Here is a 27279-nt window from a genome sequence, read left to right on the forward strand (position 1 = left end):
CGACTCGGGATACTTATAAAATACTACCATGATTTTTTCAGATTTTTTGGTCCAAAAATAAATTAGGCCAAAAACCGGCCTTACCGACCCTCCCCCTTTGTTCTAATGAATTTTCGTTTTAGTTACTTTCAGAATATTTTGTATTAGAAAAGGGATACTGCTTACCAAATGATATAGTGGATTTAGAATCAATTTATTCTGCCACTTACCCACTGAACTGAATGAATCGACTCTAAAATCGATTCCTATTTTCTGCAAGTTTGTGTACGCTGTTTATACTATATCGTATCATAGTCACGTATATCGATTTTATTTTGAGTTATTTATGACAAAGATAGTGGACCTTTTTTCAAGGCCATCATCAGGTCAAGATTGACATCCTTGCCGCGTGGATCGTAAATTTAATTCACGATGTAATCCTATTTTTGCAAAAATTATTTCGACTAACGAGATGATTTAAGAGAACTCTCGAGCGAGGTTTAAATTTAGAAATTTATAAAAAATTTTAATATCTACGCAAGAAAAAATTGTTTTAAAAGGGATGTGCTTTAAGTTCTAAACGTTAATTCAAATGAACGAAATTTTTTACTGATGACTTTGTAAATGAAAAAAAGTGCTAAAATGTTTGTTAATTTATATTGGGACAGAATTATAATGCATATTTTAAATTACACTCGGAACAATTTTTATGGATAAAATAGAAATGGAGAAAAATATTTAGTTTATTTGAACGTTCAGAATCTCAGGTACATGTAAAAAGGAAAAAATAATAATCGTAATAGTAAAAGGAAAAAGTTTTTATTTAATTTAATAATCAATGAACTAATGTCGTTTTTATAACTACTTTTTTCTTGAAAATTCGATTTTTTTTAATGCAACTATTATTGATAATAATTTTTCCCGTGCTTTTATTGCATAAAAGTTGTTTGTATGAAGTCACTAATTATCTGAATGCCTTAAAAATTTACTCTCTACCTATACTTAGAGTAATGGCTAAAGTCTTTAGCCAGGATTGGCCACTTCAAAATGAATTATGTTAAGAGTAATTGGCAATTAAAGCTTATAATAAATGGTATGGAGTGTGTTGAAAACAATCTTGCACTGTTTATTTATAGTTTTATTTTTAAATAATTCTTAATTACGTATGTTTAAGGCAAATGGCCAATCATTGGGGGTGACCAATAGTTGCACCTATTACCCTACTTCTGTAGAATTTTTTTTTAATTAAGGAAATAAGATCTAAGCGATGAAAACAGACTATAAAACTCAATTTCTGGAAAAAATACATCACTTTTTTTAATCTTACTCTTAAAATCATTCTTTTTTACGGGTTGAAGATATATTTTTGTTTTTTATTTTTGATGTTTGTATACGATGTCTAGTAGTATAGAATGCTTTATTTCAGCACGGGATGTTTTCTTGCATTTGTGTAGGCAAAATACTTAATTTTTGTACTCAGAAAATGTTTTTTTTTTTAAATTATAATAAACTTTTTAAATAATGAAAAGATTAAATTTTTCAATTATTTAGTCATGAAATTCCCTATTTTTTATGTATGAAACTTCCCGAATGCAAGCAGTTGAATCATTATTGCACCAAAAAACATGTCTAGTTAAATTAACCAGAATCCTGGTTAAAAAGGCCCGTACTATTTTTTCTGGTTAAATAAACCAGAAATTCTGATTTAAACACTCAACATTTTGATTACTTTAACCAGAAAAAAATAGTAAGGGCATATTTAACAAGAATTCTGGTTGATTTCACCAGAAATTTTTTTGAGTGTGAATTCAGTTCGTCATATTTTTGTTTCAGAATTAATCTCTCTTGATTTAAAGTTCTACTATTTATTGAAAATTTTTATTATTTTCCGAAAAATCACCTATTTTCTCAATAAGTCATCTATTTTGGGTGAAAAATCAAAGGTTGGTTGAATATTCGTCTTTTCAGATTGAGAATTCGTTTTGAAAAATTTTTATTTCATTTTTTGTAGAAAAGTAATATCTTCTCGCTAAAAATTCATAATTCTTCTTCAAGTTTACTATTATATTTTTGTTCAGAATTCATATTTTTTGGGCTGAAAATGTAATTCCTAGGTTGAAAATTTATTTATTTTGTAAAAAAAAATTTCTGGTTGAAGATTTATATTTTTGGTCAAAAATTGAACTACTTTTTAATGGTAATTAACTTGTTTTTTGAAAAAATAATTCTTAAACAAAGAAAAGTGAATTTTCAGGAAAATAGTTTAATTTTCAACCAAAGTGATGAATGGTCAGCTAAAATTATGAGTCTTTAATCAAGAAGTGGTAGAAATTTTAACCAAAAAATTGATTTTTTAACGAAGTAAATTAATTTTGTAGCAAAAAAGGCGAATAATCAATTTTCTAACAAGTACTTGAATTTTTAGCTAAAAAAGAAAAATGTTTAACCATATAGTTAAATTACCCACTAGAAAGAATTAATTAATTTTCAACCAAAAATAAAACGAATTTTAAAAAAGTTGAATTTGTCAACCAATGGGATGAATCTGCAACAAAAAATTTAATTTTTAATAAAATAGTTTAACATTCAACCAAAAAGTTCAATTCTGGATAGAAAAGTGTCCTTTTTTAACACGATTTAATTTATCAAAAAAATAGTAGAATTTTTAAACAGGCCAGATGAATTCCGAACTTGAATATAATGTTAGACTTTTCAAGCAAAAAAAAAAAACTTTTAACCAAAAATGATTGGATTTTCTTATTGAGTTTTATTAACGCATTTTACATTTAAACAGAAAAATGGGAAAAAACAGAAAGTTTATGAAAACAGGAAAAAAAATTCAAAGGGAAAATTTGTAGTTTTGTGATGCGAGTGCAGTGCAATAATTAAATTGATGATACAATGCTTCTTGCACAGGCAATATCACTTTGCATCTTTTTGGCTTTAATCAGTGTTGCCACATGAGCGGCACAGTGATGGGACAAGTTTTCAAAAAAGTACACTTTCTCAAAATTCCCAAAATGTCTTCAAATTTATCATTGGGAAACGTACTAAATCAATTCTAAAATTATTAACGAATTTAATGAATGATTCCTCATCTGTTAAGTTAATCTTCCGTCTGCGTTAATATTTTAATTATATAAATATTCTAAACGAAAATATTTTAAAGAATTTAATTAAAAGAAAGGCCACTGTTTCACCGGAGTTTTAAAATTTAAAAAAAGCATAATACAATATGTTTTAATCGCAGTGCTACGGGACCTAAACGGACCATTTGCAATACAATAATAATAATAGTAATAATAATAAATAATTAATTAATTAATTAATTAATAATATTTTGATATTTTGAGTCGGATATTGACCCTTGAGACGCAGTATTTTTAGTTAAATGGACGATATAAATTAATTTGTTAAACAAACCAAAATTACATGAAGATAGCGATACGGAAAATTCAGTCTTCCTAGTCAGTTGCGAAAAAATTAATCTTTTCGAGATTTATGACACTTACGGGTTAGCATCGTAATTTATCAACAAAGTCTATTACCGTAAGGTAGGTACACGAGCCAACTTAATTTATTGCAAAAGCGTGTAATCAGGCTCGTCGATCGCTTTCCATTAGGTCGCTACTTGGCGCTCGTGCAAAAAACGGGAAGTCAGTGTCACTGCCACGCAGTCCTCCTTTTATTTCTTGTTGCAAAAAGGCTACATTTTCTCTTGTTCCTAGAATTTTTTGCTACTATTGAGACACTTTTACAACTTTTACAAGGCCCCTCACTTCTTTTGATTGCAATTCGCTCAAAAAAATCCTTAAATTGTTTAATAAAAAGCGTGTGAAAGCTGAAGCAGGGTATAAACAAATTTGAGAAGATTTCATGAAAATTTCTTAAAGAATTCAAAAGAATACTAGAATTTCACAGATTTCAAAATTATTTCAAAGATTTAAAAACAATATCTTAAAGAATTCAAAAGAATACTAGAATTTCCAAGATTTGAAACGATTTTAAACATGTTTAGAAGATTTAAAAAAATTGTGCAATGATTTTAAATATTCTAATGATTTCAAACGAATGAAAAAGATTTAACAAATATCTGAAAGAATTCATAAGGATTTCAAAACATTTCAAAATGGGTACATTACATCAGCTTTCAAAACGTTTCGAAGATTTGAAATATACAAGTGATTTCAAACGAATTCAAACAAATGATTGCAGGAATTTCAAAGATTTCAAAAACGATACAGTACACCAGATTTCAAAGATTTCAAAAAATTTCAAAATTTGTGAACGATTTTAAAATGTTTCAACAAATTTGAGATCTCAAAAAAATTTTGTGATTTCAAACGAACACAAAAGAGTTCACAAACAAAGATTAAAGATGTGGTTGAAGTTCTGAACGTTTAAATAAACGACATTTTTTACTGATGACTTTGTAAACCAGAAAAAGTGCTTAAATGTTGGTTAATTTATATTGTAAATAATTTATTATTAAATAAGAATTTTAATTCATAATTTAAATTGCAAATTCACAAAGGTTTTAAAAGATTTCAAAGATTTGAAGGATCTCAAAGACTTTATAAAGATTTTAAATATTCAAAATAATTTCACAAGGATAACTTATGTTCGCTAAAAATAAAAGATTTATTTATTTATGGTTGTTCTCTCTTTAGAAATTGTTAGCCAATAAAAAATGCAATGGCTAATTTTTTTACATGTATAACACCGTTCTTTCATTATTTGATGCTAATAAAGGAAATCTGGAAAAACTTGATTTCTTGATCCGGAGAACCTGGAAAAGCCTCCTTTTTCAAGCGCTGGCTTTCACCTATTCCCAGAAAGGTTTAATGCAATGCACTTTTCAAAGTTCTGAAATATTAAATAATTTACTTTTTACGGGGATTTATTTTAAAATTCCTTTTCTCCGAATGTGCGGTTTTCAGATGCGAAAACAGTGCAAAAATTAAATTTATGCTAAAATAATTCTAATACGGAAGAAATATTTCGAATTTTTCTAACTTTAATCAGTCTTGTCTCGTGGACTTGGCTTTCTATCTTCATTCGTTCGCAAGATAAATTATTTAAAAATAAATCCCCGTGAAAATAAATGATTGAATATCTCAGAGTTTTGAAACATGTGTTACATTTAAGAATTTTGAAAAAATATCTGTGAATTTTGTTCCGATTTTTCTTAACGTCGACCGCTTTCTGGGAACAACTGAAAGTCGTCACTGGAAAAAAGAGACAGAAAACCCCTGTTTTTTGGTTGTTTGGCCCTCTAAATATTGACAGAAATTTTTTAGGATAAAAGTGATAATACCGTTTAATTCGAAATAATTCAAACTTTCAGATGCTTTTTATTAACTAATTCAGCGATTTTTTGATCGAGTTACAATAAAAAAAAGTGAGGGGCTTGAAATTTTGGCCTCGATTTTAGCTTCATAGGGTAGTCAAAATTTTGTTTTTGGAATTAAAAGAAAATTGGACAAAAAATTTCATGAATTTTTTTTAATTGTATGTAGATGTTCCACAAGTCCCATGAAGTTTCGCACGTATTTCCCATAAGAGGAAAAGACGTTTTTGTTAATTTTAAGAAGAATCGTTAATGCTCGGTGAATCAAGTTGAAAATCAGGATTTCTTTTCACGGATCAAAAATTACAAAAATAGTCGTTTGCGAGTTTTTGATCCTAATTTTTTGCGGTTTTTTAAATACTTATTATTATAATTAGACTAGAGTGATAATTAATTTAAGTTGACAAGTATTATTGTTTAAACAATTTATTATAATTTGTAATATTTTCTTTGAATAATAATGAATAGTTGCGGTTTTTCTGAAATTTTTAACTTTTGTTAAAAATTAATAATAGATAATAATAATTTAAACAAAAATGCTCTCAGGAACTATACAAAAAGGAAAATTTTAATTATTAATTTTACATTCATAATCTGTAAACTGTTTTTGTGTTACACCGCTATTAATTCTAAATCATAAAATTTTAATATAACTTGTCATCTACAAAATCCTTTTTTAGAGGAAATAAGGCGACACGTAGATTTCCGATTTAAGAAAAAAAAATGTCATAAAGTTACAAAATTTTTTCTTCGAATTTAGAAAATATGAAAAGAACATTGTCTGACATATCTTTTCTAAAAATATAATTTTCGAATAAGAAGAGGATTTTTTCTATAACTTTTATAGATTTGCAAACTTATTTGTTAACATTTTGCCGTATGTCTCTTTCGTTGTTTACAAAATAAATGAGAAAATTTTATTATATCAAAAAAATTCTTCTGACCGCAAAAATTATGTAACCACCCAAACCTTACCGATTTCTTTCTGAAGTAGAAAGCCAAATTAAAAAAAAAAAATTAACTTGACTGCGTGTATAATTTTTGAATATTGTTCGGAAACATATAAAAAAAATTTAATGTAGTTACAAATCATTACATAAAATTAAGATTTGCACATTTTTGTACTTTATTGTATCAGTTTAAATTTATTTTTGTATGTATATGATAAAAAAGTTGCAAAAATCAATTAAATCGCCATTAATATCTAGTAACTTAATTCGACTTATTTGTGTCAATTTTTTTTATATTCAAAAAAAGTCGTCCTTTCATTGTAGTAAAATATGATTTTGGATCGAGTTCCACTGAAGTATCTTTGAGAAGTGTAACCTCAAATCTGGAAATTAGGAGGGCGACACCGATTTTGGACACCAAAATTCCTTGTCGCATGCCTATAACAGAAAAATATTTTTTGCAATTTTTTTCATGGTTTTATATTATTTTAACAGAAAAAATCTCTTGGAGTGAGCAGCAGAAAGAGAAAAATGTTGTAGCTGTTGTATAACCCAAATAATTTTTTAAATCTGATGATGGGCTGTCATTGTTTTAGTCAATTAATGAATTATTTTAATTACATATTATAGGGCTGGAACTTAACACACTATTAACACTATTTAACACTTTTTTGAGCGATGATACTATTTTGCTACTACTTTGAAAAAAGTGACACGTGAATTTGCAATAAAATAGCTAAATTTCCCACAAAAAATATGAGTTCTCGACTCAGAAGATTAATTTTCTACTCAAGAAGATGAATTTTCAACAAATTACATAACTTTTCAACCAGGCAGTTAAATGTTCAAACAAGTAATGAACAATTTTTAACCAAATATGTAACTGATAAATTTTCATATAAAAAAATTAGTTTTAAATAGAAAGTAAACGAATTTTCTATAAAACAGTTGCATTTTTTACCAAATTGTTGAATTCTTAAGCCAAGCACATGAATTCTCTACAAAACAGTACAACTTTTTCAACCAGAAAATACTATTCACCAAAAAAACTTAATATTTTATATTTAAACCAAAAAGATTTTAATTTTGAATAAGAAACAGTTTAATATAACCAAAAAGACGAAATTTCAACAAATTACATAAATTTTCAACTGAATATATTGAACAATGGACGTGATGTTAGTCTAAATTGTATTTGATTGATTTTTATTTGATCTTTTCTTAGTTTATAAATTTTTTTTCTGAGCAGAAGAATTTTTAAAAGAAAAAAGATAAATTTTTTACCAAAAATGGATTAGTTAAATTTGATTGAACAGAACTGATTTTCAATCAAAAGAAGACGAATTTTCTACAAAATAGTTTAATTTTTTAACAAATTGTGGTATTTTCAGGCCGAATAGTAGATTTTTTTTTATAAAACGTTGAATTTTCAACCCGTGTATATGAATTTTCAACAACATAAATAAATTTGCTGTTTAAAATATTAATATTTGAACAAAATACAAACAAGAATTTATGACTAAAATTATGTACCTTCAATCAAAAACTAAACCAATTTCATCTTTATTCAACAAATATTTCTTTTAACAAAAAAGATGAATTTTCGACAAAATACATCAATTTGAAATCAAGTAGTTAATTTTTCAACGAAATAGTTCAATTTTTAACTCAGAAAATTTTTTTTTTGTACCAAAACACATTCAATTTTTCAACGAAATAGTTCAATTTTTAACTCAGAAGATTATTTTTTTTTGTACCGAAACACATTTATTCTTCAGAAAATACATACATTTATAACCAAATAGTCCAATTTTCAACCAAGTAGATTAATTTTCTAACAAAAAATACAACCTTTAAACTCTACTTATGAATCTTCAGCCAAACAAATGAACTTTTAAGAAAATATTTAAAAATTTAACCAAGGACTGGAATTTGTAACCTAAAAAAATTATTTTCTAACGAAAAAAGTATTTTTACATTACAACAAAGAAATATATTAATTTATTATAAAAAAACCGTTGGATTTAACCATCAAACACGAGTTTAAAAAAATAATAAATTCACAAGTAAAAGAGAATAATTTTCTAACAAAAAGTTGCATTTTTAACCAAAAAAATTAATTTTCTACCAAAAAAACGAAGTTTCAACAAAATACATCAATATTCAGTCAAATAAATTATTTTTCTGCTAAATTGTTTAATTTTGGAGCAGGAAGTGTATTTTTTCTACAAAACAGTTGAATTCTCAACCAAGAAGTATGGCTTTTCAGCAAAATTGTTCAATTAAAAAGAACCCTAATTTTCAAACAAATAATAACATTTTAAAAGGACACTATTTTACCAATACTTTTTAAATTTGGTGACACCATCTACACTCTTTTTTATCTCGTAAAGTTTCTCCGAGCCCCAATATTATATAGTTTTCTTACCTATACAGTTTCGCGGTCCGATTCCGAAAGGTAGGTAAACGTTTGGATTTCTAGATGATTTATTAAAATCGGAGAAATTCTCCGGATCGTAGACATTTGGATTAGAATAATATTGTGGATCGTAGTGCAACCCAAAAGTTGGTATCAATATTGGTGTTCCTTTTTCTATAATTAGTCCGGTTTCTTCAATTTTATAATCTTTTGTTGCTTTTCTATCTATAACTGGTAAAGCGGTATACATTCTCAGTGTTTCCGCAATTACCATATCCAGATATTGCAGGCTTGTTATCTACAAAATGATAACATTAAAGTACATTAGTGAAATTGTTAATAATTTAATTCATATAGAAATTAACTTATACCATTTCGTATGATAATTTTCCATTATTTTTGTCAATGCCAACATTAATTTCATCTCTCAATTTCGTTTGTATATCTGGATTTTTGGCCAACGCATACAAAGTAAAAGAAATCGTTGCTGATGAAGTTTCGAATCCAGCGGAGAAGAAGACCAATGCTTGGGCCAATAAATTATCACCCTCGAATTCTAAATGATAAAAATAATAGAATAATTTATTATTATATGGAAAATTCCTGAAAATAAAACCGAGAATTTAACGACCAAAATTTGCCTATTGCAATTTGAAGAAAGATACAAATTTTTCTATGAAAGAAAAGAAAAAATTCCTTTTTTTTTTATAAAAATAAAAAAGAGGAAAGAAAAATTATAAGGCAGCCAACCACATTCCTTTTCTTTTTTTCCCTTCTTTCGTCTTTTTTTATATTTTTATTATCATCAAATTACAATAAAATAACATTAAAAATAAAAATAAATAAAATTGCATTACCAATATTTTATCTGATTTTTTTGGGGGTTCTTCAGATTACAATAGGATTTTTTGTTTTTGTTTGTTCGTTGTGGTTCAAATTTGGTAGTTGGATTCTTGTTTTTTTTAACAGGAGTTTGCATCAATTTTCATTATTTTCAAAACACAATAAAATAACATTCGTAAAAAATAATCACGAACGTTTAGGCACTCATACAGCGCTATTATCAGGGCAAAAAAATAATTAATAAAACAAAATCGAGCAGACATGAACAGCAACGAAAAAACGATGCTCTTGATTTGACTTAATTCTTGGGTATTAGGGAGAGAGCATCGTGGTTTCGTTGCTGTTTCTACCTGCTTGGATTTTTATTTATTTTGTTGCGTTGATAAGCGCGCTTTATGAGTGCCTAAACGTTGGTGATTATTTGAAAAAAAAAATTATTTTATTGTAATTTGATAATAATAAAAATAAAAAAGATGAGCGAAATATAAAGAGAATGAAGAGTATTTGGTTTCTTTTCTTTTGATTTTTCTTTCCTCTTTTTTATTTTTGTCCAAAAAAATAAACTTTTTCTTTTCTTTTTAGAAAATGTTTGATCTTTTTTTTTTTTAAAGGAACATTTTATGGTGTTTGTCCAGATTTGGATGTTGGATTATTCATTTTATTTTCAGGAATTCTGCACATTAACTTGAACATTGGACGTTATGTAGAATTTTAATTTTGATTTTAATTTCATTGAAATTTCTTAAATTATAATTGATCAATTTTGTTGCTTTTGCGTTTATTAAAACAATCAGAGACAATCAAAGATAAGAAGATTGATCCTGTCTAAGTTTTGCAAAAAAATGAATCACTTCAAGAAATAAAAAGAAATGAAAATTCATTTTATATATTAAAAACTATTTAGGAAAATTGAAAACTTTTTCTATCACTTACGAAAGCCATGGGAATCCTCACTGATTTCATCGTTATCTCTAAGCTTGATTAACAAGTCAACCAAATCGTTCCTATTTATTTTTTTCTCCTTTCTTTCATCCAAGATCTCTTGGAAAGCTTTACTGAAAAATTGACTTGAATTTTTTTCGAAAAATCGAAAATCGAAGATGGTCGCAAACTGAGGTACTAGACTTACACAAGTAAGTTCAACGGCTCTTTTTAAATTATAGAATCCAAACATCTTTTTTGCAAAATTCCGAAATTCAGCATCCGGATTTTTCAAACTATTTAATTTCAATCCAAATCCACCAAGCCCAATCACGTCTATGGTAAATTTATCAGTGAGATCTCTTACGTCCACTTTTTTTCCAGATCCTGTTGGAAATTATTATGGATTAATTTTATATTAATCATTAGGGTGGTGACTTCACTGGGAAACCGGGAGAGGACGGGAATTTTATGGAACGGGGAAAAATCGAGAGTTTAAATGAAACACCGGGAATTTGCTACTGATCGCAGTAAAATTAAAGTTTCCATTGTTTTAATAATTTTAATCAATTTCAAAAGGTGATTTCTACTTTGTCTAAAGTCGCCGGGCACATAAGTGTACTTATTATGTTATGGATTCATTTACTTTTTTAAAAATGCAACTACTTGGTTAAAAGTTAAACCTGTTTATTAAAATTTAAGTTTTTATTGAATATTGCTTATTTTAATTGGAATTTCATCTCTGGTTGAAAATGTAAGTACTTGGTTCAAAATCAATTTTTTTATCTAAGAATTTAACTGTCACAGTAGCAAATTTAACTATCTTGCTGAAAATACGTCGTTTTTTTGTGCGGAATTATATTTTTAAGAGAAAATGGAATAATGATCTTTTTGGTTGAAAACGTATTTTATCCCTATTTTTTCAATTTTTATCTTTGTTTCTAATGAGCCAAAAAGTAAGATAGTTTGGAAGTTTATTGTTTAACTGTAAACCTTTTCCTTGCTTTTTAGCATAAAATTGTTTTCATAAAAAAAGAGATTTCTGTTCGATCTTAAATTAAAAATGTATCTTTTTCTTGAATAAAATGTCTATAATACTTCTCGTCTAAAAATTATTCTTGTCGGTCAAAAATTCTAGTATTTCATTTAAATATGTATTATTCTAGTTTAAAATCCATCTTTTAGGTCGGCAATAAAACTAATTGGTTAAAAATTAAACTCTTCTGTTAAAAATTATTTTTCCTTCTCATTGGAACTTTTTGAATATTCAAAATTATTTTTTGAGTTGAGAAGTATTTTTGGTAGAAATCAATATTCTTGGTTGAAAATTAACTTTTTTGCCAACAAATTAAATTATTTCATTTAAATATTCATCATCTTAGTTTAAAATTGATCTTTCGGATTTAAAATACATTTATTCTAGTTAAAGATTTACAATTTTAATTGTAATTTAATCCTTTTCTTTGAAAATGTATCCATTTTTTAAGTTAGTTTTTTTGTTCTTTAATGTAAATTTTACCGGAACATTAAATCTATTTCACTCGAATATTGAAAATGATTTATTTCTTTGAGGGTATATCTTCTTCTATAAAAATATTTTTTTCGGTTAAAAATTCAAGCATTCTAGTTAAATATTTATGTTTTTAGTTGAAAATTCATCTTTAAGGTTGAAAATAGAATTACTTAGTAAAAAGCTGAAGCTTTTTACTGAAGCTTAAAAAATATTTTTGTTTTGAAGATTCATAATTTTTATTAAAAAATCTATTTCTTGGGTTGAAAAATAAGTTATTTGATTGAAAAATTGTTTTTTTCTTGGAATGGAAAGGAGTTTTTTTCCCGAATATTTTACTATTTTGTAGAAAATTTGTTTTCTTTTTGGTTGAATTTTTTAAAATTAAAAATGTAACTATTGTGCGAGTTAAATATTCCATGATATTAATTAAAAACTCATTTCTTTGGCTGAACATTTATTTTTGAATCAAAATTCTTCTTTTTTGAAAGAAACTAATCTTCTTGTTGCAAAGTGCAATTATTTAATTTAAATAATTATCACCTCGGTTGATTATTTCATAGCCTTCGTTTAAAGTTCATCTGCTTGCCTAAGCGTTATTTTTTTACTTAACATTTAATTATTGAAGTTCTAGTTGACAATTTACCTTCTTCTTGGGTAAAAATTAATTTTGGTTAGTTTGAAAATTCAACTATTTCAGTTAAAGATCTATTTTTTTTAAACTCAAACTTTTGTTATAAAATTCAACTATTCTACTTGAAGATTAATTTTTTTATTGAAAAGTCATGAGGTAGGTTAAAGTTAATTTTATTAACTAAAAATGTAAATATTTCATTCTCGGTTTAAATTTGAGTTTTTAAATTTAAAATTTAAGTATTGGTTTGAAACTTTGTCTCCTTTAATTGGAAATTCAGCTATTTTGTTAATATACAATGTTTTTTTGTTTGTTGAAAAATTGTGTTTTTCGGTGGAAAATTAATCTAGTTGTTTAAAAATGTATCTTGACAGTCGATTATTCAAGTGTTTAAGTTAAATATTCATCATTTTATTTGAAAATTTAATTATTTTAACTAATTTTTATAACCGGAAGTTTAACTTTTCCATTTTTGTTGAAAATGGCCAGTTTTTAGTGAAAAATTCAAGTTTTTCATCGGAAATTCAGTTATTTTGAAATTTGTCACTCTGTTCTGTTAAAGGATGTTTATAATGAACGTGATGAATTAAAATAAGTAGTTGAGTTTGGCGGCAAGTATGAATATTTTACTTCTGATTTACCGGAAAAAACTGGGAAGTGGTCGGGAATTTGGAATCGTCCACCGTATCGCCACTCTGATCATGCATCAATTAAAAAACTATATTGTATTACCTTCCAATTTTAGTAAATCCATGTGATCATTGAAATCTTGTATCACGTCTTGTACATTCTCTACCAAACTCTTCAATTTTGCACTAGTGAACAAATTTGAAAATTTTGGCCTAACATATTTCCAATAGGGATTATTAATATAAAAAAGGTTCTGGTTGCTGATGTCATCATTTTTACTCGAGTGAGACAACTTATCAGAAAATATATGAAAATCTTGAATAAGGACTCGTTTGATAATTTCTGGATCGCGCAGAAGAAGGTACGGTTTATCGAAAATATAAATTCCCACATACGGAAAATTTTCACCTTGATCGTAAAATTTCTTAAACAGGTGAGCAGGAGACATTTGGAACGTACAATATTTTGCAAAATTTCCAAAAAATGGCACAGGTGGGATTTCGAAAACACCTCGCTTCTTCCAGTATTGAAAATTTCGTGTCACGTAAAAATAGGCTGCGATGATTATTGTTAAAAGCAATATTGTTCCATCCGTTAACCATGATGATGTTAAGAGACCCATGGTTCATAGATAACTAAGCAAATTTTTGTACAGAAATTAATTTTTTCCTTTACACTGGTTCAATTAATGAGGACCATATTCTTGTATTATTTTGATTAAATTAATAATAATTATAGAATAGGTTCTATTCGCACTTCACTGTTAGAAATATTATTGAATCTTCATTAGCATGTACTTCGTCATATAAGGAAGCTCATTTCGGTGTACCTATACGAATAAGTGATAATTTTCTTTTGCGCCTTTCGCTTCTTCTTAATCGGACTCTTGTGGATTCATTTTAGTCACTGAACACCGATTTAATGAATAATTAACAGAAGGGTACACAATATAATCCTTGTTATAAGAGCAATATTATAGAATCATGCTTTCAATGCACTTAAATGGGTAGTACTGCAGGGTTTCGTATTGGTTAAAAGAGAATGGGCACAAAGAAGATATGTTATCGCTGTTGTATTAAACTTTGTGAAGTACGGAAAATTTTTTTAACTGATTAAGAAACAGTCCTTTCCCAAGAGAAAAGTATTTATTGTTATTATTGACCATTTTATCGTCTACACGTTTAATCCAGAGAAAGATAATAAATATGGAATTCATATGCGAGTTTCCCGCAACTGAAATTTTAAAACAGCTTTTCTGTATTTCTAATTTATTTGCGAACTGAAAAAATGTTTCATCCACCAGTTAAAAATTACTAAAAAATTGAATTATATTTAAAAAAGGCGTCCTTTCATTGTTGTGAAATATGATTATGGATCGAGTTTCAATGATGTGACTTTGAGAAGTGTTACCTCGAATCTGGAAATGATGAGGGTGGCACCGATTTTGGATATCAAAATTCTTTGTCGCATATTTACAACAGAAAACTATTTTTCCCAAGTTTCTCCATGTTTTTATATTATTTTAACAGAAGAATTCTTTTCAAGTGTGCATCAAAAAGCAAAAATATTTTATTTGTGTGACTAATATAATTTTTTTAATCGCATATATAGGGTGTCTTTATTTTCACATGGATAGAAGTTTCAAGAGATTAAATCACGGAAGCATTATTTGACGCATTAGTCAACGATGACACTATTTTGAAAAAAAATTACAGCTGAATTTGCAATCAAATAGTTAAATTTTCAGCCAAAAATAATTATTTTTGACAAGAAATTATCCCTTTTCAACCGAAATGAGAATAGATCAATTTTTCTATGAAAAAGTTAGTTTTTAATAAATAATCATTAGATTTTCTAGAAAACAGTTGTTTTTACCAAATTGGTGAATTTTCAAGCCAAGCAGATGAATTCTATACAAAATAGTTAAACTTTTTCAACCCGAAAAAACTAGTTTTCACCGAAAAACGTAATAGTTGATATTTGTACCAAAAAAGGTTTTAATTTTGAGTAAAAAACAGTTTAATATAACAACAAAACCGAATTTTCAACAAAATGCATATCTTTTCTACTAAATAGTTGAATTTTCTACCAAGAAGATTAATTTTCTACCAGAAAAGGCAAATTTTAAAAAAATTACGTAAATTTTTTACTAAACAGTTTGAAAAATGGATGTTATGTTAATCCAAATATCATTCGATTAATTTTTATTTTATCTTTCGTCTAGTTTCTAAAATTTTTATTTAAAGAATAGAATTGTTTAACTAAAAAAATTTGAATTTTTAACCAAGAATTGATTAGTTCAGTTTTTATTGAAGATAAATAAATAAAAATAAATAAATAAATTTATTTTCAATAAAAGGAAAACGAATTTTCTACAGAATAATTTAATTTTGTACGAATAGTGGAATTTTATACCAAAATTGAAAAAAATAAATTAATTTTTCACTAATATTATGTATCCTAAATCGAAAACCAAATTAAACATATTAATATTTTATAACAACAAAAATTTCTACCAAAGGATACGAATTTTCAATCAAATACATAAATTTTCAATTAAATAGTCAAATTTTCCCCTAAATAGTTAAATTTTCGTACAAAAAGTTTCAATTTTTAGCACAGAAGATAAATTTTCTACCAAAATTTTGTACCAAACACTTGAATTTTTGACAAAAAATGGTGTTCTTTTCAAGAATTTTTAACAAAAATCAATTTTCATCACAGAATATTAATTTTTACCGAAAATAAGAATCCTTTAAAAAATACATAAATTTGTAACCAAATAGAGGAATTTTTAACCAAGAAGATAAATTTTTAAAACAATTTTTGTTCCATGAGGAAAGTCTTTTATGTTAGTATTGACCCACGTATCGCCTAAACACTTATTTCAGACAAAAGTCCTAAATACGACAAGCACATGCGAGTACACCACACCTGAAATTTTAAAACAGTTTTTCTCTTATTTTTAATTTATTTACAAACTGAGAACATTTTTCATGCACTAGTTACAAATTACTGCAAAAATTAACTAAATCACCAAAAACATCAAATTTCTTAATTCGACTTATTTGTATCAATTTTTCTTATATTCAAAAAAAGTCTTCCTTTCATTGAAGTAAAATATGATTTTGGATTGAGTTCCACTGAAGTATCTTGCAGAAGTGTCACTTCGAATCTGGAAATTATTAGAGCGACACCGAGTTTGGATTGCAAAACTCCTTGGCGCATTCCTAGAACATAAAAATATTTTCCTCAGTTGCTCCCTATTTATATCATTTTAACATAAAAAATTCCTTCATACTGTGCGTAAAGGGAAAGAATTTTTTAATATTAAATATATAATAATAAATTTAATCATGTAATGTTTACCGATACAGTTTCGCGGACCAATTCCGAAAGGCAAGTAAACGTTTGGATTTCTGGATGATTTATTGAAGTCCGAAAAATTTTCCGGATCGTAGACATTTGGATTAGAATAATATTTTGGATCGTAGTGCAATCCAAAAGTTGGTATCAATATTGGTGTTCCTTTTTCTATAATTAGCCCAGTTTCTTCAATTTTATAATCTTTTGTTGCTTTTCTATCTATAACTGGGATGGTCGTATACATCCTCAGTGTTTCTGCAATTACCATATCCAGATATTGCAGGTTTGTTATCTGCAAATTGACCCAGAAATCAATTTTTAATAATTTTTTAATTATAACATTTTAATTATTATTAGTATAAAATTAAATTAAAATGTTCAATGGTTAATTAATTAAGCATATAGAAATTTTCTTGTACCATTTTGTAAGATAAGTTTTTATTATTTTTTTCAATGGCAGCATTAATTTCATTTCTCAATTTTATTTGTATATCTAAATTTTTGGCCAACTCGTATAATGTAAAAGAAATTGCTGATGATGACGTGTCAGATCCAGCAGCAAAAAAGATCAGTGCTTGGGCCAATAAATTATCGCCTTCAAATTCTAGAATAAAAATAATAAATTTATTTACGTTTTACTATATTTTTGCATTTTATGAAATTAATCAAATATACACACAAAAAAGTCTCCAACAAATAATTTTCGTTATTTTAATTTGAATTTTGACTCTCCCCATCCACCCATATCGAGCCCCAAAATAACCGGAAAATCTTTATTTTACTAGTTCAAAACTGGTTAAGAAAACCAGTCCATCAAACTCTGGCCATCACTTACTAAACCCATGAGAATCATCGCTAATTTCATCGTTATCTCTAAGCTGGATTAGCAAGTCTATCAAATCGTTATTTTTGATTTTTTTTGCCTTTCTTTCATCCAAGATCTCTTCGAAAGTTTTTCGTAGAAAGCCAGCGGAATGTTTTTCGAAAAATCGAAAATCAAATAACGTCGCAAGCTGAGGTGCTACACTTACGCAAGTAAGTTCAATAGCTCTTCTCAAATTATCGTATCCAAACATCATCCTTGCAAATTTCCGAAATTGAGCATCCGGATCTCTCAGACTATTTAATTTTAATCCGAATGCAGCAAGACCAATCACATCTAATGTGAATTTATCAGTGAGATCTCTTATGTCCACTTTTTTTCCAGAACCTGTTTGCAATTATTATGATTTAATTTTTTATAAATAATGCATTTACAGGGATGCTACAGACTAGGGAAGTCAGGGAATGTCAGGAAACACCTGATATATTCGAGGAATATTCAAGATATTACTTTCAAATTCCGACCATTTGATAAATTTTTTGTAATAACAAATTCACTGGGATCCCTCTTCACCGGAACCCGATATACCGGTAAAGATAATTTGCGGTTCGGCGCGATAAGAAACCGCAAGCAAGAAAAAGAGGAAGAACGATTTGCAGAGTCCCGATTTAACGTAAAGGAAATTAAGGGTACCCCCGAAATGCCCGGTAAAGCGGTATCTCAGTGTATGATAAATGCTCATTGGCGAAAAAATATCATCTTTTTTATTAACTTCGGTAGGAATCGAACCCAATGAACCTGATTGCCTGTCAGGTTCTCTTAACTGTACTAAGATACGGATAATCGAGAATTTACTTATTTATTTATTTATTCCCGCTAGTCCGTACCCCTTTAACATCTAGTAAATTAAGGAAATATCGATAAATTGAAGCTTATTTTATTATTTGTTTGAATTTGGTTTAAATAATTCTTTTTGATTAAAATTTCGTCTTTTTTATTTAAATTCACCTATTTTGTTAGAAAAATCAATTTTTTTGTTAAAAATCATTACTGTTTGATTTAAAATTAATCTTTTTAAGTTGTGGATTCAACTATTTTCTTGAAAATTCCCCTTTGTTGGTTGAACTCTACTGTTTTTTGTTTTAAATTAAAGTCTTGTTCAGTTAAAATATCACCTTTTACAATTTTCTTTGAAAATTCGTCTTTAAGGCTTTTTTTATTATTACACCATTAAGCCATTTCCCTTTCGGGATAGGCGTGACTCACTCGGTAGGGGAAAAGAGTAATGTGGGGAAGGGAAAGAGAATTTTCAGATTGATACAGAATTCTCGTGTTATTTATGTAAATAACACGTTCGTTCCGAAACACTGCTCCGACCCAGGCTGCTGATCAATCTCTCTAGCAATCACCCAAAGTGAAGATCCTCACAAAGTCGTTATGTAATGTTCCCCACTTGGGCCCATTAGTGGCCAAGGTCTTTTGTTTCAGGCGTCATCCTTTCTACTGACACTCTTTTTATTAACTATTTTCCTTTCCCTCACCAAGTGAGTCACGCCTACCCCGAAAGGGAAATGGCTTAATGGTGTAATTTGTCGCCATACTTTCCTGCGCTGGCATACTGCTCTAGCTTCTTTTATGTCCATGCATTTTTTCAAAATTTTTCTTCGTTAAAAGTTCATTTACTTGGTTTGAAAATTTATTTTATTTATTTGAAAATAATTTTTTTCTGAAAATGTAGCTATTTTATTTTAAATTTAACATTTTTCTGCTTCATCTTTCTGGTTGCAAATTAATTTCGTTGGTTGAAAATTGGTTTATTTTTTGTTTGTAAATTAATTTTTCTATCTGAAAATGTAACTATTATATTTTTTGTTGAAAATAGTTTTTTTTTAGTAGAAGTTTCATGTATTTCGTTAAAAAGTTATCTGTTTTAGTAGAAAATTCATCTTTTGGGCAGAAAATTTAACTATTTTGTAAAAAATGTGTGGTTTTTTTTAGTTGAGGATGAATTTTCTGACTGAAAATATAACTGCTTCATTGTTACTTTTAAATATATCTTTTTTAATTTGAACTTATTTTAGTTTGTTGAAAATTCGGCTTCTTCAGTTTAAAATTCAATTCTTTTTGTAGAATATTCACACAGAATAAAGTCATGATAAAATTTGATGCAGGAAATTTTTTAGAAGGATAAAGTTTTATTCAGACAACTTCGCGTTTTTCAAAACACATGTGTTGTCATAGAAAAAAAAGAAAGTTTAACTGATATTTGGTTAAAGTTTATCCTGTAAATTTAATTTTTGTTGCAGCTAATTGTTCATCGGAAATCGATGTAAAGTTTATCTTCTGTTTTTTCTGTGCATGCGCTACTATAAAAATGGATAAAATGTTTGTTAATTTATATGTGAAATAATATATTTACTAAAATAAAATTATAATGCATTTTTTATTGTAGTTGGAACAATATTTACAGATAAAATATAATTTAAACAAATATTTCATTCTTTTGAACGTTCAGAACTTAAGGTAAATTGAATATTCAAATTTTCGGGTTGAAAACTTAATGATTTTGAAAAACATTTTACATTTAATTTAACTTTTTGGGTTGAAAATTCTACTTTTTGGTTTAAAGTTAATGTATTGTCTGTATGTCTCACGTAATTGTTGCATGACTCTTCATACAATTCTGCATGCCTCTTGACACTAAAAGTCTTCGAAATAAATTCAGAAACAAACCTTTTTTGCATTAATATTATTGATCTTCTAAGTTTAAGCCTGTTTGTATACGTGAAGAAAAAATTTGGAACGATCAAGGGAAAGTCACGGAGTTACGACATTTGGATTGTTTGGCAGCTTATTCAATTTATTTAAAAACTATCTTATCTTACCTTCCAATTTTAGTAAATCCATGTGATTGTTGAAATCTGTTAGCACATCTTGTACATTCTCAACCAAACTCTTCAATTTTGCACCAGAGAACAAATTTGAAAATTTTGGTCTGATATATTTCCAATAGGGATTATCAATATAAAAAAGACACTTATTGCTGATATTGTCGTTTTTACTCGAGTGAGACAACTTATCAGAAAATATATGAAAATCTTGAACAAGAACTCTTTTGATAATTTCTGGATCTCGCAGAAGAAGGTACGGTTTGTCGAAGATATAAATTCCCACATACGGAAAATTTTCACCTTGATCGTACAATTTCTTAAACAGGTGAGCAGGAGACATTTGGAACGTACAATATTTTGCAAAATTTCCAAAAAATGGCACTGGTGGGATTTCGAAAACACCTCGTTTCTTCCAGTATTGAAAATTTCGTGTCACGTAAAAATAGGCTGCGATGATTATTGTTAAAAGCAACATTGTTCCATCCGTTAACCATGATAATGTTAAGAGACCCATGGTTCATATTTTAAGATAACTAAGCAAATTTTTGTACAGAAATTAATTTTTTCCTTTACACTGGTTCAATTAATGAAGACCATAGTCTTGTATTATTTTGATTAAATTAACAATAATTATAGGATAGGTTCTATTCGCACTGCACTGTTATAAATATTACTGAATCTTCATTAACATGTACTTCCTTATATAAGGAAGCTCATTTCGGTGTACCTATACGAATAAGTGATAATTTTCTTTTGTGTCTTTCGCTTCTTCTTAATTGGACTCTTGTGGAATAATTTTATTCACTGAACACCGATTTATTGAATAATTAACAGAACGGTATACAACATAATTCTTGTTATAAGAGCAATATTATAGAACCATGCTTCCAATGCACTTCAACGGGCAGTACTACAGGATTTCACATTGGTTCAAAGAGAATGGACACAAACATATGTTATCGCTGTTGAATTGAACTTTGCGATGTATGAAAAAATTCTTAAACTGATTCATAAACAGTACTTTCCAAAGAGGAAAATATTTATTGTTAGTCTTGACCTTTTAGAGAAAGATAATAAATACGGCATTCAAATACGAGTTTACACAATTGAAATTTCAAAACAGCTTTTCTGTATTTGTAATTTAATTACAAATTCAGAAAAATTTTCATCCACTTGTTACAAATTACTGGAAAAATGAATTAAATTGCCAAAAACAACAAACTTCTTAATTCGTTTTATTTGTTTCAATTTTTATGTACCTGAAGTTCTGAACGTTCAAATGAACAAAATATTTTTCGATATATTTTTATTTTACCCATAAATATTGTTCCAAGGGCAATTTAAATTATGCATAATAATTCTTTTTCAATAATAAATCATTTCCGATATAAATTAACAAACATTTGAGCACTTTTACTGCGTTGCAAAGTCGTCAGTAGAAAAATTCGTTCATTTGAACATTCAGAACTTCAACCACATTCAATTTTTCTTATATTCAAAAAAGTCGTCCTTTTATTGAAGTAAAAATATGATTTTGGATCGGGTTCCACCGAAGTGTCTTTGAGAAGTGTTACCTTGAATCTGGAAATTATGAGGGTGACACCGATTTTGGATATCAAAATTCTTTCTCGCATTGCTACAACAGAAAACTATTTTTCCCAAGTTTCTCCATGTTTTTATATTATTTTAACAGAAAAATTCTTTTCAAGTGTGCATCAAAAAGAAAAAATTTTTTATTTGTGTAACTAATATAATTTTTTTAATCGCATAGATGGGCTGTCATTATTTTTACACGGAGAAAAATTTCAAGAGATTAATTCGCGGAAACATGTGATTTTACACCTACAATTTTTACGTGATTTAAAGTATCGAACTGCGTGATCTAAAATCATAGAATTCGAGACCTGCGAGCAAAGGGGCGTGGCCTAATGCTTAAAATTGCGAGACCTATGCTGTAAAAGTAAGAGTTCCGAGATCTTAGTTCTCGTGCCAAAGCGTAATAAAATCAAAGAGTAGTGCCGTGAAAAAAATTAGTTGTTTTTACCAAATTGTTGAATTTTCAAGCGAAGCAGATGAATTCTTTGCAAAACAGTTAAATTTTTTCAACCCGAAAAAACTGCTTTTCACCGAAAAACGTAATAGTTGATATTTATGCCAAAAAGGTTTTAATTTTGAATAAAAGACAGTTTAATATAACAAAAAAAGCGAAATTTTAACAAAATGCATATCTTTTCTACTAAATAGTTGAAATCTATACCAAGAAAATTAATATTCTACCAGAAAAGGTGAATTTTGCAACAATTATATAAATTTTTTACTAAATAGTTTGAACACATTTTTTGCATTAATATTAATGATCTCCTAAATGTTATGCCATTTTTACCCCTGAAGGAAAAATTTGGAACAATCAAGGGAAAGTCACGGAGTTACGAAATTTGTTTTTTTAGCAATTTATTTAATTTATTTAAAAACTTTATTATATTACCTTCCAAGCTTAGTAAATCCATGTGATTGTTGAAATCGGTTGTCACATCTTGCATATTCTCAATCAATCTCTTTAATTTTGCAATAAAGAACAAATTTATCAATTTTAGTCTGATATATTTCCAATAGGGATTATCAATATAAAAAAGACACTTGTTGCTGATATTGTCATTTTTACTCGAGTGAGACAACTTATCAGAAAATATATGAAAATCTTGAATAAGGACTCGTTTGATAATTTCTGGATCGCGCAGAAGAAGGTACGGTTTATCGAAAATGTAAATTCCCACATACGGAAAATTTTCACCTTGATCGTAAAATTTCTTAAACAGGTCAGCAGGAGCCATTTGGAATGTACAATATTTTGCAAAATTTCCAAAAATTGGTACTGGCGAAGTTTCTAAAACACCTCGATTTTTCCAGTATTGAAAATTTCGTGTCATGTAAAAATAGGTTGAGATGATTATTGTTAAAAGGAAAATTGTTCCATCAGTCAACCAAGAAGATGTTAAGAGACTCATTGTTCTTATTTTATGTTAGTCAATCCAAAGTCTGCATACGCGCGCACTTTGATTTTTCGTTTTTTATTTGAACCAATTTTAGTCAGTGAATCCTCTGATTTAATAAATTTGATTGAATAAATTATCAGAAATAGATGGTTTATAATACTTTTTATGGGAACAATATTATAGAAGCAAGCTTTTAATGAACGTAAATGAGTAGTACTGCATGTTTTCACATTATAGTATTTCTTGTCAGTCTTGAACCTTGCATCGCCTACGCGATGGGAAAATACCGCTGCGAAGTGTTCTAATGGTTGTATTTATTGGTGCTCATTTTATGAGCATTTTGCTTTCACGTACGCATCAAATGAATTTGCTTCCTCGTAGAGGGAGGTTTTTCCTAATAAAAGAACAAAATAAATACCCACGACTTTTTTTAAACTTTTTAAGTAGCTATCGCGTCTCGAAGACGCGAACAATTACAGTCAAACTCGGATATAATGCCCTCAGATATATCCCTTCCGAAAATAGATGCTGCGCCACAGGTTGGACTACAAGAAGCTGAGGGGAGTGTGCGGTGGTCACTCAGTCGTGAACAAACAAAAGCGTTTTCATCCGAAGAGGCACTCTCTCGGGTTTTTTCCCTACCGCCGACAGTTCCAAAACTGGCACAGTCTCTGAGTTTAACTTCACCTCAAATGCAGTATTGTTTTATTCCCAATTTAAAAAAATCCTCTTATAAACAAGGAGAATAGTTTTGTTTAAAATTTTTTTAAAGATATTTACAATATTAAAAAAGTTTTCCTCATGTCTACAAGATAAACAATATGTTATTTCAATTTATAAATCGGTATTGCTAGATCTTAATCTGTCATAGAAGGTTCATCAGTAGGTCATTCGAAGTGTCTCGCAGACGCGAACAAATATGTCCGACTGTACTGTAGTATATTCCTAATTTGAACAAACTTCTTCTCATATAAAAAGAATACACATTTTTTCAAAACTCCATAAATCGGTACTGGTAGATCATAGAAAGTTCAACAATAGGTCAATCGATGCGTCTCAACTACGTGAAAAAATAAACTACATAAAGTATTGTCATGTTTTGATTAGCAAAATAGTTTTTCTCATAAAAACAGAATAAACCATTTTTTTGAAACATCATAAATTGTTACTGGTAGGTCATGAAAGTTTTAAACATGGGGTCAATCGATGCGTCTCAAAGACGCAAACAAATATATTAGATATCTTATTGTTGTATTTTGATTATCAAAAAAGTTTTACACGTATAAAAAAGGTAAATTCTTTTTTTGAATTTCAAAACTACAAAAAAAATACTTCTCAATGACCGCTATAGCTCAAAATCCCATCAGGTCTTGATATTATTTGGAACTGCGATTGGACCAAATGTCATAGTCACTTTTCCTATTCGAGATATGGTGAAAAAAAAGTTACACAAACACACACATATACGGCAAATATTTCAATTTTCTACTCATATTTTAGATAACTTTGTAATGAATCTGTTCCAGTGATTTCTTAAAAAAAAAATTCACGCTTTCTTTGTTAAATAAAAAAATGCTAAGAAACTTTTTCAAATAATTCATTTTAATTCCCATAGTAAAATTTTAATTGGCAGGATTCAATACACGGATCAAAATTTATAGTTCAAACAGAAAAATACTGTAAAATCAAATCAGTAAAATTAAAAAGCAATTTTTGTTTTTCATACAGCAATTTCATCGATGTTCATATAATTGAAGATCTATCATTTTAGTTGAAAATCCATCTGTTTCTTTGGGAAATAAAATATTTTGTGAAAAATCAACAACTTTGTGGAACATTCGTTTTTTTGGCTTCAATTTTCAACAATTTGGTAGGTTTCTTTTTACTGAAAAATCATTCTTTTGTTCGGAAATTCCACTCTTATTAAAAATGCGTTTCTTTGGTTTTAAAGTTAACCTCTTTTGATCTAAAATTGATCTTTTTCGGTTAAAATGCTACTGTTTAATTGAAAATTAAACTGTTTTGTGTGAGGTGTCAGCTATTTTGTTGAAAATTCGTGTTTTTTGTTTGAATTCATTTGTTTTTTATTACAAATAAAAACATATTTTTGTTGACATAACAACTATTACATTATTTGTTGATAATTCATCTTTTTTAATTGAAAAATTAACTATTTTGTTAAAATTTAAATTACTTTGCAAAAAATGCATGTTTTATTTTGGTTGTAGATTCATCATTTTAATTGAAAATTCAACTATTTAGTTGCCAATTAACTTTTCTGTTGAAAATTCACATTTTCGGGTTAAAAACTTATCTATATTTTAGAAAATTCGTTTTTTTGGCTTCAAAAGTCAACAATTCAGTAGAAAATTAAACTAAGTTGTTAAAAATGAGCTTTTTTGTTCAAAATTCGATTTATTTGTGATTTAATTTGGTTTTTATAAATTAATTTTCTGGGTGGAAAATTCATCTTTTTGGTTACAAATTTAACAAATTATTTAAAAATTCGTTTTCTTTATGGAAACTAATTTTTTTATTTGAAAATTTTACCATTCGAGTTTTAGCTGTGAACTTATCATTTTTAAGTTGAAAACTGAATTATTTTTTGAAAATTCGTCCTTTGATTTAAAATTAATCTTCTGGGTTGAAAATGCACCTATTTTTCAAAATTCATCTATTCAAATGTTTCGTTAAATATTTGTCTTTTTAGATAGAAAATTTGTCTTCTGTCGTAGAAAAGTAAACTATTTCGGTTCAAAACGATTTTTTTATATTCAAGTTTTCGGGTTTTCTTTTTGGCTTGAAAATTAAAATTCAATTTCATGTTGAAAATTTTATATTCTCATGTTTAAAAGTCAACTTTTTGGCTTGAAAACTAACCTTTTTTGTTGAAAATTTGTCTTTTTGGGTCTAATTTCACTTTAAAATTTTTTTCCGGATTAAAAAACCTGTTTCAGTATCCTTTCATTTAAACAAAAATAACTTCAGAAATAAGAAAATCATTTTTAGTTTGTTTTCTTTCCATTAGCACAGACAACCTGTATTATTAATCCAATGAAATTTCTTACAATGAAAAGAAATTTCTTTGTATCAAAGAAAATTTTCTTTGACTGAGAGCCAATGAATATTTTGTAAGTGATCATTGATTCAATTATACATTTTTTTATAAACTTGCTCGGTATAAGTTTCAAAATCCCAACTTTTCTTTCTCTACTTTTTTTTGGTCCTTTTTTTTAGCGTTTTTCTGTGGCTTCAGTCAAATTTCCCACAATATTCGTCACAGCCGTGAAAGCGAAACTGTACTTCTATTCGCGTTCCGCTAGAAACTATGTTTTACCTTGTTTTACTTGCAGAGGTTGAACGAATCGATTTTCTTCCTATACATAACGCATAAGCTTCTAAAATCTAAAGAAGTACATTTTGCTGAGTATTCCACTATTTTTCTCTACTTTGAAAAATCTTCTGAATAATCTAGATTTAGATTCTCCATCATTTCAGATTTCAAGCCCCTGCGTTTCCCTTTTACCCCTTTTGTCTTTAAATAGACGATATTTGAAAATACAATTGTTCATTCTATATTCTATAACAATATTTTATTACCGAGAGTAGTATTCGTTTTTTTAACTTATAGAATGATCTATTGTAATTTATTTACATTTTTTTTAATTTGACTGTGTAATTTCAAACCGAACAATTTAGGATTTAAATAAAACTTTAAAGCTAAAATATTTTTCCACTGAATGTACTTTTGTATTCAATATTTTTAAACTTAAGTATAATAAAGTACATTGTTTTGCATTTGTAATTAAAAAGACGCATTTTCAACAGAACAGTTAACTTTTCAGCTTAAAAGGATACTGTTTAACAAAATTATATACAGTCTGTCAAGTTAAAGCGTGGGTGGCTTTACTCGCAGTCGGTAAGGTGTATCGACATGATTTTGGTGTCAAAATATTAAGAAGAGCTCCCT

The 27279-nt window shown here is 27.7% G+C and overlaps 3 protein-coding genes across 3 annotated transcripts in view; 1 reads left to right on the forward strand and 2 right to left on the reverse strand.

Moving 5' to 3' along the window:
* Positions 1 to 27279, forward strand: part of LOC117182335 — a 603484-nt gene that overhangs the window by 482375 nt on the left and 93830 nt on the right. The gene's annotated exons all lie outside the window — the stretch shown is intronic.
* LOC117182337 (cytochrome P450 6k1-like) lies at positions 6465 to 14222 on the reverse strand. Its single transcript, XM_033375496.1, has 5 exons — positions 13339 to 14222; positions 10475 to 10849; positions 9070 to 9254; positions 8708 to 8996; positions 6465 to 6717 (listed from the first exon to the last, which is right to left on the reverse strand). Exons 1-5 carry the CDS (start codon positions 13856 to 13858, stop codon positions 6542 to 6544), a joined length of 1545 nt encoding a protein of 514 aa, XP_033231387.1. The 5' UTR covers positions 13859 to 14222; the 3' UTR covers positions 6465 to 6541.
* LOC117182336 (cytochrome P450 6k1-like) lies at positions 16227 to 21235 on the reverse strand. Its single transcript, XM_033375495.1, has 5 exons — positions 20311 to 21235; positions 17438 to 17812; positions 17022 to 17206; positions 16606 to 16894; positions 16227 to 16466 (listed from the first exon to the last, which is right to left on the reverse strand). Exons 1-5 carry the CDS (start codon positions 20828 to 20830, stop codon positions 16291 to 16293), a joined length of 1545 nt encoding a protein of 514 aa, XP_033231386.1. The 5' UTR covers positions 20831 to 21235; the 3' UTR covers positions 16227 to 16290.

Source organism: Belonocnema kinseyi, chromosome 10 (genome assembly GCF_010883055.1).
Source record: "Belonocnema kinseyi isolate 2016_QV_RU_SX_M_011 chromosome 10, B_treatae_v1, whole genome shotgun sequence".
In the NCBI taxonomy this organism is placed as follows: domain Eukaryota; kingdom Metazoa; phylum Arthropoda; class Insecta; order Hymenoptera; family Cynipidae; genus Belonocnema; species Belonocnema kinseyi.

What these genes read in the sequence shown, in the direction of transcription:
- LOC117182337 (XM_033375496.1), bottom strand. Translation starts at nt 13,858, where the DNA reads ATGGGTCTCTTAACATCATCATGGTTAACGGATGGAACAATATTGCTT. An exon ending in TGAGGATTCCCATGGCTTTC is followed by an intron (nt 9,255 to 10,474) that starts GTAAGTGATAGA and finishes TTTATCATTTAG; the next exon opens with AATTCGAGGGTGATAATTTA. An exon ending in GAAAATTATCATACGAAATG is followed by an intron (nt 8,997 to 9,069) that starts GTATAAGTTAAT and finishes ATCATTTTGTAG; the next exon opens with ATAACAAGCCTGCAATATCT.
- LOC117182336 (XM_033375495.1), bottom strand. Translation starts at nt 20,830, where the DNA reads ATGGGTCTCTTAACATTATCATGGTTAACGGATGGAACAATGTTGCTT. An exon ending in AAAACTTATCTTACAAAATG is followed by an intron (nt 16,895 to 17,021) that starts GTACAAGAAAAT and finishes GTCAATTTGCAG; the next exon opens with ATAACAAACCTGCAATATCT. An exon ending in TGGTCCGCGAAACTGTATCG is followed by an intron (nt 16,467 to 16,605) that starts GTAAACATTACA and finishes TTTATGTTCTAG; the next exon opens with GAATGCGCCAAGGAGTTTTG.